At 31.7% G+C, this 13,318-nt stretch overlaps 1 protein-coding gene across 1 annotated transcript; it reads right to left on the bottom strand.

Annotated features, from left to right (window-relative positions):
* Positions 1 to 4,412: 4,412 nt before the first annotated feature.
* Positions 4,413 to 5,102, bottom strand: LOC18034911 (uncharacterized protein At1g08160). Its single transcript, XM_006424365.2, has one exon. The coding sequence runs from the start codon at positions 5,062 to 5,064 to the stop codon at positions 4,459 to 4,461; it is 606 nt and encodes a 201-aa protein (XP_006424428.1). The 5' UTR covers positions 5,065 to 5,102; the 3' UTR covers positions 4,413 to 4,458.
* Positions 5,103 to 13,318: the final 8,216 nt, after the last annotated feature.

Raw genomic sequence — 13,318 nt, forward strand, 5'->3', positions numbered from 1 at the left:
GGGACTTTCCTGAATATGTGACCATTATTCTCCCCGGAAAGATACCGTCTGATATATGGTCCTCTTTCAAAAACTGCAAGTGCTTTCAAGTCTAGTAACCCATCTCACAGTAATCATTATTTTTAATTTCGCTGCAACCCATTATTTTTTCTAGCCGTTTCGGGATGGGGTCGCTCATTTATCATTGATTAATCATATAGGGATATATATTTTTATTTTTTTTTATCTCGGGGGGGGGGGTGGAGGGGGTTGTTTTATTGAGAAAAGTTTACTCATTACTAATCGTTCATACCGGTAAGTAAGTATTCACATGATTTCTTCATACAATGAAGATTATGTCACAAAAAAAAAAAGCATTCTTTGAATTATGAATTTTTTATTTGGATATTTAATTGAACTACACAAGTCATACATGCATTAATTAACTATATTTCTCATGTACTTTAAAATTTCTCTAATAATAAAGTATTAAAAATTTATAGAGGACTCAAATGATAAAAAAATAACAATAAACAAAAGTGTCACTTGGAATAAATTTTATTTTATTTTTTGTTTTAGATTAAGGAAAAAAAAGAAAAGTGAAAGTAAAGTCAATTAATGCAACGTAGCATGGATATTGTGAAGTGAAATTCAGAAACGAACAAACAGAAAAGGACACAGAATTAAGGACAGGTGCACGGCGAATCGGCGAGATATATCACATAGTTAGTTGTGTGCTATTGTTATTATTAATTGTTGAGCACGGAGCAGGGGCCCGGCGACGATGTCGGTTTATGGATGAGACACCTCGTGAGAATTGAGAAAGATGATAAGCAAAGTCCCCCACACATGGTGTTAGTTGTCTTTTGTTAATGGCACCTCTAAACCGACGTGCGAGTATCTATGCATACATGGGAGGGACCCCATATCACCATTAAAGTACACGAACCCTAGACTCACAGAAATGTTTATTATAATAACCCACTTAAATTTAGGGAAAAATATCTACCGTTCATCTATTTTTTTTTTTTTTTCTGAAATCCACCTAAAGTTACATTTTGTTCCCCGTTTAGAATCCGTTAAGAAAACTAACGGAAACTTAAAAAAAGATCATTTTACCCCTAAAACGAAAATTACAATTTCACCCTAAAAAATATCATAAATAATAAAATTTAATGATGAATATCATCATTAGTACGTTAATGAAGTACAAAAAAAATCTTAACTACTAGAGATTATAACTCAATGAATAATAAAATTCTACTTATCTTAAATTCAATTGATGGTTTGCGAGATTGAGCTATTTTTAATACCACTGTTATAATTTAGCATTCTAATTACAGACATATTAAAAAAAAAACCTTGCATTTGATGGTTGTGGAATTAATTTCTTTATTGACCGATGGAAAAAATAATTAGATTTAATCTGATTATTTTTGGTAATTTTTAGGGTGAAATTATAATTTTCGTTTTGGGGGGTAAAATGGTCATTTTTTTAAAATTTCCGTTAGTTTTCTTAACGGATTTCAAACGGAAGTGGAAAAGTGAAACAAAATATAATTTTAGGTGGATTCCAGCTAAAAAAAAAGGAATTATGTATTTTTGAAAAAGTTAAAAAAAACGGGTGGACGGTAGATATTTTTCCTAAATTTAATCTATAATTAATCTATACTAGTAGTCCATAATTGTATATAAGCTTTGTGTCTTGCTATACACACACGAGAACGTAGAAAATCCCTATTATTTCATCATCTTCACGTTTTGGAGCACATATGTGCTAATATTGATGAATTTGTATGACTACTTTAGGAATGACTTTATAAATTTTTTATTTTTGTATGTTGGTTTCACATTGAAAAAGGTCTTTGGTCCTAGAGCATTATTCCTTATCTATTCACTATTTATCAAACGTGTATGTATATTATCATAATTAATTGTTGAAGCATACGCATGATAAAGAGTAAATGGACAAAGAGTAATACTTATGAAGCATCCAAGACTTTTTTTCTACGTTGATAACTTCACGAGAGACACCCATGTTATCATATCACTTACGATACGTACAAAGCTTGTATTAATTGCGACTTTGTTTAGTTTAGCATTAAATTATTCTTTTCTAAACCTCATTACTAAAGATGCTAACTTCAACCCACTTGGGAGAAGTATAAAGGTTTGTTATCATTGATGGTAATGAAGCAATTTGCAAGCTACGTACATCGTTGATTGATGGCCCTAAACTAAAAGGAAATGCTTGTATGTGTCCACAAACATAGAGACAACGGCTTAAGGATAGAAAGGAAGTGTTAAATCTGTGTTAGGTTACTAGTCATTCAGCTTCTTCTCTTTGTCCATGAATTATTAGTCTTTTCTCCTTCACATCACCCTCCCTTTGATTAACCAAAATTTTCTTATTTTAGCAAAAGTTTAAGCACGTGTAGACAAGTTATTGCTAACCATAATTAAATTGGTGGCTTGTAAGGGCGACAGCTTCTTACTTTATTAAACATCTTTGCAAATTCTCGGGGATCGACACATGCTTTGTTATAGGACCCAAAAAATAATGCAGTAAACATGTGGGTGAAGAAACGTTTTCCATCTCTTTTGGGAGGCTAATGAACAGCTGGATTACTTTATTTGCTTGTCTTGCATTGATGTTTTAATCTGGGTTACTGCTCATCGGTTTGCTTTGCGTCCTTGGCATCTTATGATTGGAAAGTCGATCGAGACTAAACAGAAATTACACGAGGTCCCGTTTTGCTGCTAGATTATTGTAAGTTGATGAGTTATGCTGAGTCATCGAAATGTGATTCATACGGATGAAATTAATTTGATAGCAAAATTGTGCGCTAGACGCTTCGAGGTTGTTCAATCTGACTGTGATGTGTGGCAGGAAAACTTTGCTGTCAGTCAATTGGCAGAAGAATTACTGACCAATTCAAAGGAGCATCATATTCAAAGCCGGTCGTAATCTCGGCTGCACAGTTCATCAATGAGTTTTAAGCGAAATTTATTACACATAGAAATGAATTTCTTTTGGCTAAACCTCGCACAAAGCTTCGCTCTGAAATTTGCTTTTGGAGCTTACCAACTCTTAAGTAAATTCATAAGTAATGTACAGACGATTTCCTTTTTACATAAGCACGAGGGTAAGCTGCTTACACATTACACAGCCTCACAAAAAGCCTCCAATTTTAGGTGCAACAACAAATCATCTTTAAGGTGTATAAATGACATCGATCCGTCACAATAACTTTGTGGGGGGTTTTCTTTAGTTTTATTTTAAACTATATATATATAGAGAGAGAGAGAGAAATGACTCTGAAATTAGTGGCATGTTTATCTTTTTCTTCACTTGGCATGGACGATATTCTAAATTGGAAAATAAGATACTAATGTGGGAAAATAAGGTATATTTTCCTAATTAAACACAATCATACGCGTGCTTATTACAGAAACTGATGAGGCTAATTCATACTTAAAGTTGAGGTTTGTCAGCTGAATTAAGCAGCCGCAGACAAAGGCTTATATGCATGTAAATAGCTGTCCGGCTAAACTATCAACCTTAATGGAGCGCTGTTAGAAGCCAATGCATTCCGGGCTTAACTAAACAGCTGCTCTAGGCCTAATGTTCAGTAAAGCTCCAGCCTCTGGGCCCATTGCTTGAAAATGCAATGATCACTAAAGCCTTAGCCTCTAAGCCCAGCACACTAGCTAAACGTCGCCCACCCAGATCAACAAAATAGTGAATGCCTTTAGAATCCGTAATTGCACCCCTCTTTTGCCTATTTAATTAATTTACTTATCCCTCTCTTATCAATTTTTCAAATTCGGTGGTTGAGATGGTTTAGTATGTTCAAAGAAAACGAAAGGTAAAGATAAATAGATAATAAAATGACGATAATTTTATGAGAAAAACATGAAGGTTACAATAGAATGTGGCAAGAAATATTGCGAAATTAGCAGACGAAATTGTGACAAAAAAGCAACCACAAATCACAAACAAGTGGTCAAAATGTGACATTCCTAAGTTTCAGTTCTCAGTTTCTTATAAGAGGATTTGATAGCTTTTAAATTTAATTTATGGAGACCCACAGCGTGAAAATGAAAAGATCAAGGTATAATTAGCTTGTTTTTTCTCCTAAATATTTTAAAATTTTTAATTAGGATATATTTACGATAAATGATTTTTCCCCTCTAATGTGAAGAAAATTAAATCACATGTGCGGAAGGAGAGTTAAACGAAACACAAGAATAATAAAAAGTGTTCTAAAATTTCTTCTTTCCTTATACTTTTTTTAACGAACAAAATTAACCCAAAATCTTAATTATAAAAACAACAATGCTACAACAATTTTCACCCAACATAATTATAAAATAAAACTAAAAGTCATAGTCACACACAATAAACCAATGACCACAAATAAAAGGGGGGAAAAAAGGAGAAAAAAATCAGTACATTAAGATATTAAAACCAATAACTCAAAGATCAATATCGCAGTAAGTCCGTTGGAAACTCTTGGACGAGGAAAAGTGCAGCATCACCGGGTCACATACAACTCTGAGTGTCCTATGATTCGATTTCCAGGCCCCGACCCTAAACCGAATCTTTGCCTTGAAACGAACCGCTAATTCAATTTCCCCGGATGTTTTTTCCAGCTTTAAATCTTTAGCAATCGAGCTTGATATGGCCACGTTTTGTGCCAAAAGTTTTGCATCTAGTCGCGTCACATTTCTTGTAGGCTGGTGGAACGGCACAAGTGTGCTAAACGCTACGTTTTGGTCATCGTAGGCAACGGAGACTTCAATGGAGTCGTAGTATATGGAGGCTCTGCCATTAGGGTTATGCGCCCTAATGACAAAACCAAATGTGGAATTTAGGTGGTTGTTGTTTACATTGAAGTCATGGACTGAACCATCTTCAATGGTGTAAACAGGACGCTTAGGCTTGACTACGAGCCATATGATGAGCACTACTATACCGGCTAGGACAATTAGGGCTAGCAAGACGATGGCGATGCAACGGACCAGCCCCGTGCGTTTTGCCGGGGCTGCTGTAAGCTGTGTTGCTGTGGGATTAGACGCCATGTATGTTAAACGAGGAGCGTACAATAAGGTTAGTTTTGTTGATGAGAAGCTAGTACGAGATTTTGGCTTCGACTGTGAGTTAATATAAGAGAATGTTTTGGCAGCGCACTTTTGTCTTTACGGTTGTAAATGGATCACTTTTTTCCTTTAACATTTCTTGCATGAAACTCAAGAAATCTGAGAGATTCTCGTTCCATGTATCAATTCAGTGTTGTGAGCTTCGTTACTGGAAATTTGCAAACTAGAAAGTTTTAATTAATTGCATTACATGAAACCAAAATTAATTCCCTAGTGCTAAGGCCAGGCTAGGCTATGTTAGTAACCTATATCCTTCACTTTGGACCGAAATCAAAGAAGAGATTTTGGTTCCATGTAGACAAAAGTGCCCATTTGATGCCATCCGCCTATCTGATCACAATTCAATTAGCTTTTTAAAGATAGCAAAATTGACGGCAAAGCTGGAGATTAAATAATAAAACCAAAGATGGGTCATCCGGTTAAGTAAGATCAAATCCATAGTTTAAACTTTAAAGTGATTATGCGAAGTATCTCCCTACTACATGGTCACTAGGTGAAAAGAGAAGAAGAAGTAATTAATTAATGCACCAAACAAATGAAAGAGATTTTCAGCTTTAAATATTGCCAACGAAAGTTCTGGTTTTTAATTCTGGATGGTTTCTTGCCTTGCCTGCAAGTCATTCCTTGACCACCTTTAAAATTCATAGTGCTTTTTCTTTTTCCTCGATAGGAAATGAGTGCAATGAAACTCATTCTCATTTGGCATTACATAGGGAGTCACCATTATTTGGTAGTTCCCATTAATTTTTTTTTTTTGTTGACATTTCAATACACATACAGATATAAATTCAAATTTGTGTGGAGCTTGTATGTATAGTATGGCCTTAGCCAGTATTCTTTCCTCAATCAAATTTCCTTTTCATTCAATGTAGAACTTTAAGGTTAAGGTTCTGCTTGGTTATATGGTGTTGCGAGTTTTACAAGACCATTGTTGTCGAATGAATAACTTAAATATCAAGAAAAAGTTGAGAAGTGTTTGTAAATAATACCACTGTGTATTAGAAAAAAAAAAAGAAGTTATTTATTATGGTTTTAGAACTTATTTTCCAGCAAATAGTTGCCAGAAATAATCAATTTTTGGCTGTCAAGAAAGCTAAAACCAAACGAGCCTTAGTCATATTTAATAATTCTTGCTTCTCCCCAGAGTGTTCCAAAAGCAACCCCAAGTTCTTTAAATACCTTGCAGATAGCTTCTCAAATGTCATAGGCTCTGCCTGTGCTTAAGTAACTAGATAGCTCGACCATACCAAAACATAAGAAGATTTTTTTTTTTTCTTGGGATTAATCTTTGATTAATGAAGATTAGTGACTTGTGATTGCTTAATATCCATGGATTAAAATTAGGTATGAATATGATCTTTCATATTATATACCAGTACCACTTTTGGTTAATTATTTCTTTGGTGACATTCACATGGGCCATGGCCATTCAATCTTTTTTAATTTCTTTTAATGCATTACGCCATCATGGGTGGGTTCGAAACTTCTACTTGAAGAGTCATCTATATATATTTTTTTCTAAATCAAACAGTGAAAGACATTACTGCTTTGGTTAATTAATTAATTAATGGAGACCACAAAGTGAAAGACATTCACAGCTCATCAAAATTATTCACCACCAAGCACCACGTGCACCTCACCACCATCACCTCACGGTCTCACACTTTAATCATAAAATTTAGATTTTTTTCTTGTGAACTATATGACAAGAACCGAGTAATGATAATTGTGATGATTTTTCTTTTTGGTTATTGGAATTACTGAATTAATACTTACATAAACTCTATTAATTGAAACCATGATTCAGAGATAATTTCTATTTACCATTATTTCTTAAAAAAAATTATGGGACTATGAATTAAATAATGCTCCAAATTTAAACTCAAAATTTGGTAAATTTAATTATTAAACCAACTAACTATTATGAAATTGTATAAAATCATATAATTTATGAGTCTTTTAATTATCAAGTGCGTATATCCAAACATTTTAAATATATTAAAATTTAAAATATACAGACATCCGCAGTATTATTGAACTATTGTATATCATGAGTAGATGTTTTTATATAATTTCGTGGGGGTGATGGGGTGGCGCATGTGGATTTCAAAATCAGAGTCGAGTAACATATAATTATTAGTAAAGGAGGCAAAAGATGAAAAAAAAAAAGAATATAAGAAAAAGTAAAAAAAAAAAAAAGAATATAAGAAAAAGTGAAGTTCTACTACTAAAGTTCTGTGCGGTCATGATCACCAACTGTGGTCGCCGCATATACCATGGAAGATTCTATATATCTTTTGCAAACCCTTGGAAGAAGCATAAACCAGCCCACATTAATTCATCACATATTGAATTAACCGGCACCTCAGCTGCATGCCCCTCTCAACTCTAAACTAGTTGCATATAAAGCTCTCTCTCTTCTCCATCTCATCAAAGCCACTTCACAAGAAAAATGATGAGGACCAGTTCCATTCCTTTTGCTTAGTTCTTTTGCCACCCCACCATGGCACTGATGAGGTCCCTCGCTCAGCGGGTCGGCGATTGAGCCGGTGTCGTGGTGGCGGTGGCTGAATAATCTATGAGGTTATGGATTTGTTACAATGGGAGAAATGGGAATATTTTGTGATGCAATGAAGGGTTAATTAATTATCTCTTGATTCTAGAAGAAGATCAAAGCCGGTTTCTCTCACAGGGCAACTTCTATCCTTTGGCATAATTAACTTTTACTTTCTGCGAATCTCTCCAGGCATCAATGAGGGATGATAATAATTGTGGAACTATATATGTATCATATATATGTGGCTAGAGCTAGCTAGAGAGATTCTATATGCATGTCCTTGCTTTTGGTTTTGTTCTGTTGGTTCTTCAAAGCCTTATTATGTATGAAATAATTCATCAGTGGAGTTTCTATTTCTGATATCATATATTCTCAAGTCATGATTAATGTACTAGAATCATTCACATCATCTAAACCCATCTATCTTTGTAAGAACTTCGGATTATTGATCTGTTTTTTGTTGTATGATTAATTCTAGCTTATGATTTATGAAATAATCGATCGGTATTTATGCTTTTTGATTTGGTTGGTTTTGTGATGGTGTATGTTCTTTTACTAATCATGAAGAATCTATCAGAAATTGCCATTTGCTGTATTTGCAATATTTTCAAGTGTATTAATTCAAGAAAGATTGTATTTGTCGTTTGTTAATTTTCTTTATTAATTCAAGCTTTTGCCTCATGATGTATGAAATAAGCAGCAGCGTATTAGTGGTGAAGCTAATAACTTATTATTATTATTTTTTGATTAATAAAGGGCTCTGAAAAGAGCTAAGGCAACACTAAGTGGGAGTGTGCAACCCCAGATACATCATTGTTTAATATGCTAAGCATATTTAAAGGGAGGGACTGAAAACAATGTAGACTCAAAGGAAAAGATAAGCTATAAGTAACAAGAAAATCTGCTGCTGCATTTGCGTCCCAATAGATATGGTTAATTTGAATCAACCAATCTCGTCGGATAAGCTCTTGGATGGCTTGGATTAGAGAAAGATGCTCATTGATTATGGGGCTTGAATTAGAGACTAACTGCAAGATGCACTTGCTGTCCACTTCCACTATCACCCTACGATGGCCATATAGCCAAGCTATGGATAACCCATGAAATAAACCCCACAATTCAGCAGATGTTACTGAACAAGCACCTAAGTTAGCACTATATCCGATCTGCCAAACTCCTCTGTAATCACGAATGAGCCCGCCAGCTCCTGCATGGCCTGAAGGCTTCATGGCACCGTCAGTATTTAGCTTAACCCAAGGCCAAGTAGGAGCAATCCAGCGAATCCATTTTTCGATACGGTTACTGTCAGTGGCACTAAGGAAAGAATTACATCTTTGAATTTCAGCTGCCCTGACTTTTATATCCACTGCTATAGTATTGCTCTCCCAATAATCCTTTGTGAAAATAAACCGATTTTGCCAAAACCAAAGCCGCCAAATAGCAACCCCAAAGATGACTTGCCAAAGATTATTACCTAGGGAGGTGCTCTGGGATTGCAAGTTCTCGGACATCCAGTCTGCAAGGCTAGACTCGAAAAAGTGTTGCTGATTGTTTCCTCGAATAAGTCGTAGCCAAACTGCTCTCGAATAGGGGCAGTCACGGAGCACATGAATTGTGCATTGAGAGTAATATGATTTTTTTTTTTTAATTTTATGCTTATATGAATTTTTTTTAGGGACTTACATGTCCATTACAAATTTTATTGAGATTATAAAGAAATTTATGTTAAGGAAAAATAAGAACATCGTGTATTTTACTACGGTTTGTAAGAAATTTTTAAAAGATCATTGGGTTTCAAAGAAAATTTTCAAGAACTAGCCCAATTTACTACACGAGCAAATCCTTACCTTGCTTCTCTCTATTTATGGTGTGGGGTAAATTTTATTGTGCCCCTTATTAGATTGACATATTTCAATTTGTCTTATAAAAATGTAAAAATTTCAATTTATCCCTTAAATATCGTTATTTGTAACTGTTAACTAATGTTGACTGATTAAAATACCAAAATGTCCCTAACTCAATAACTTCCAGTTTTTTAGAGTTAATAAAGATAATTTTACTTTTCCCCTTAAGGTCTAATATGTTTTAAGGTCGATAAAAAATAAATTTATCAATGAAAACCACTCAATAGTAAAAGACGTCCTTTAAAAAGTTAAATTAATTTTTACTTATATTTTTATTTATAAAACAATTATAATAATAACAAATTTTGTTTACAATATCACCACAACGTAAATCAAGAAAATTAGTTTTTACCCTTATCTTGAATTTAAATATTTTATGAATATAAATCATTTATCAATTAGTTGACTTTTACCATCCAAATTACTATTTTACCCTTCAAAGTATTTAAAAACAAATTAACCCCTAAAATTTATTTAAATTCCATTACTAATATAATTAAATGGATTAAGAATTAGAAAATATATAAAATTTAGCAAAATTCAAAAATCGACGCCTTAACCCCTAATCCTAATCCCAAATTTTTGTCGGTTAATAATATATGTTATAATTTATTAATATTATTTTCCCTCCGTTAATTTTAACATTCAAAAGGGCAATATTACATTGGTGTATTCTCTTAACAATCAACTTATTGACAATAAGTTAAAACGTATAAACTAATATTCACAAAACCCAAATATTTCAACAAATTCTAACAAACACTCAAGCATTTCAATAAAATTTTCTTTGCACCCAAATTGATAAGTTTTATTTTTTTAATTAGTTAATTTTTAACTGTAGAAGCGTTAAAAATCAATTCCTTGTTAAATAAGAAAAACAAAATTCTTTCTCACTTTTTTATTTTTATTTTCTAAAAATTTTTCACCTTCTTCAGTTCCTTTTTTCCTTTTTTTAATTCCATTTACTGCATTTTTCTTCACCTGCTTCATGCTTCATCTTCTTCAAGCATTATAGAGCCACATCAGCAACTCGCAACGAAGATTTGGAATCGAACAATGGTGCGCCAATACCGTTGTTCCAAATCTTGGCCCATCTTCTCCTTTAAACAAACCCTAGCTTCTTCCCAAATTTACCAATAAACACTAAAACCAAACTAATCATTAAAATCAACACCCATTGCTTGGATCATTGTGTGGTTGGCATGGCCATGCGCGGCCATAGGTTTGTTTAGAATGGCTTTGTGTGGCCATGGACTTACTTGGCAAGGCCGAGCACAGCCATAGGTTTTGTCGGACAATGGGCAGAGTTTGAATTATATGTGTTGCTAATTTGAGTGGGTTTTCCTTATTAGGGTTTCGATTAGAATATTGTGATAAAGACCAAGTCTTTCTCTAAGAAGGAAATGAAGATTGTGATTATTATACTTTGATTTGTAGAAACTAAGTTTCATTTTTAAATAGTGAATTCAATGTGGGATTATAGAAATTAGATTTGAAGGTGGTTGTGGAGTTGTTAAGTGTGTGAAAGAGAGGGGAGAAAAAAAAAATGAAGAATAAGTTGAATAGGGAAGGGAACAAAGAAGATGAAGAAGAAAGGGAAAAAATTCCACTTTTTTATAATTTTTGAGTTTTTGATTTTTGATTATGTTATGATCTTTAATTTTGATTATGATATCGTTAACTTGGTGTAGAAAAGAAGAAGAAAGAAGCAAAAGAACAAAGAATAAGATAAAGAAACAAAAACAAAATGAAAAAAAAAAGGAATATAAGATGAAGAAATAAGATGAAAAGGAAAAGGAAGACAAAGATGAGAAAAAAAGGGAAAGAAGATGAAGAATAAAAGAAAAAAAAATTAAAAAAAAAAGGAAAATGCAGTTCAATTTTTAATTTTAATTAAGGATAAATTGTAGTGGATGGTAATTTATTAGATTTCAAAGTTCAAATAAGGAGTAAAATTTTTTTTTTCCAATAACTCGTTTCAAATTTTATTTTAAAAGATTATAATTGTTAATTTTTTACATATTAATTATAAATTTAAAATGGGTTACTGTTCAAGATTCCTATGATTAATAAATAAATAAATAAATGATAAATATTATTTTAAGAAAAATGATAAATACTATATATTCTTAAATAATTATAAATTATAAATTATTTTATTATTTTACCCCTTAGCTTCATGTTTGGGAAGAAAAATGGTCTTCAATAAAAAAGAATTATTATTAAGAAAAGTAAGATTAAAATTTATAATAAGTAATATTAATAAAAAAGAAAAGGACAAAAATTTAGGATTAGGATTAAGGCTTCAGTTTTTGAATTTCGCTAAATTTTTTATATTTTCTATTTTTTAGTCCACTGAATAATGTTAGTAATGGATTGTAAATAAAATTTATGGTTAATTTGTCTTTTAAAAACTTTGAAGGGTAAAATGGTAATTTGGATGGTAAAAGTTAAATAATTGATTAATGATTTATATTCATAAAATATTTAAATTCAAGATAAGGGTAAAAATTAATTTTTTTTTTAATTTTCATTGTGGTGATATTGTAAACAAAATTTGTTATTATTATAATTGTTTTATAAATTAAAGTTTAAGCAAAAATTAATTTAACTTTTACAGGTCTTTTACTATTAGGGGTTTTCGCTGATAAATTTATTTTTGTCATCTAACTTAAAATATATCAGACCTTAAGGGGTGAAATAAAATTATTCTTGTTAACTCTACAAAATTGGTAGTTATTGGATTAGGGCATTCTCGTATTTTAATCGGTAAATGTTAGTCAACTATTAAAAATAACGGTATTTAAGAGATAAATTGAAGTTTTCACACTTTTAAGGGGTAAACTGAAGTATGTCAATTTAATAAGGCGTATAATGAATTCTTTTTTAACATTTTTAAAAGCGTTGTAAATTTGACTTTGGCTTTTGTATTTTTGTATTTTTATCAATTTTAATCATTTATTACAGTTATTGTTGCTACATGATCTGAGAGTTCTAGAAAACTACATCAAACTGCATCAAGTTTATATTCAATTTTCAGGGATAGTCTTGCTATTTTGCTAAGATTTCCTTAACATTATAATAATGGTTATAATATATACTTGATGATTGGTGTTGTGTTGTCGAAAAGAAAACAAATTTCTCTGTGGTAAAATGAAAATTTTTTCATACCATTTAAGGCAGTGAACCAAAAGGAACAAGCATTTCATGAGAGGTGATTAATGACTTTTTTTTTAACGTTTTGATTAATGGGTTACTGGGTTGTAGTTTTGTTCGTGATCAAGAACATTTTTTGTATTCTTTAAGGCTATGATTGAAAGACAAATAACACTATATTAACTCTTAGAATTAGATTGAATTATATAGTACTATCTTTTATTTGGTATAATGTCAAATAAAGTTATATTCATTTTTTTAATGAAGCTAAAATAGCTATTTAAATAATATATTATTTTTTAAGTCGTGTTAATAATTGTCAAATTTAATTTTAATATTCTATATTATTGTAAATGAATAATTGAATAATTTTTTATGTTTAATATTACAAACTAGATAAAGTAAATTATTGAATTAAAATTTTGAAATTTAATATTAAACTTAAAACAAGTTAAAAATAAATTATTGAATAAATGTTTTATATTAGTAGCAAATCTAGATTATAAGATATTTAGTCCTATATGAACCCATGTGAAAATGGAGATTAATAATCTCAGAA

Source organism: Citrus clementina, unplaced genomic scaffold, assembly GCF_000493195.1.
Source record: "Citrus clementina cultivar Clemenules unplaced genomic scaffold, Citrus_clementina_v1.0 scaffold_8, whole genome shotgun sequence".
Classification (NCBI taxonomy): Eukaryota; Viridiplantae; Streptophyta; class Magnoliopsida; order Sapindales; family Rutaceae; genus Citrus; species Citrus x clementina.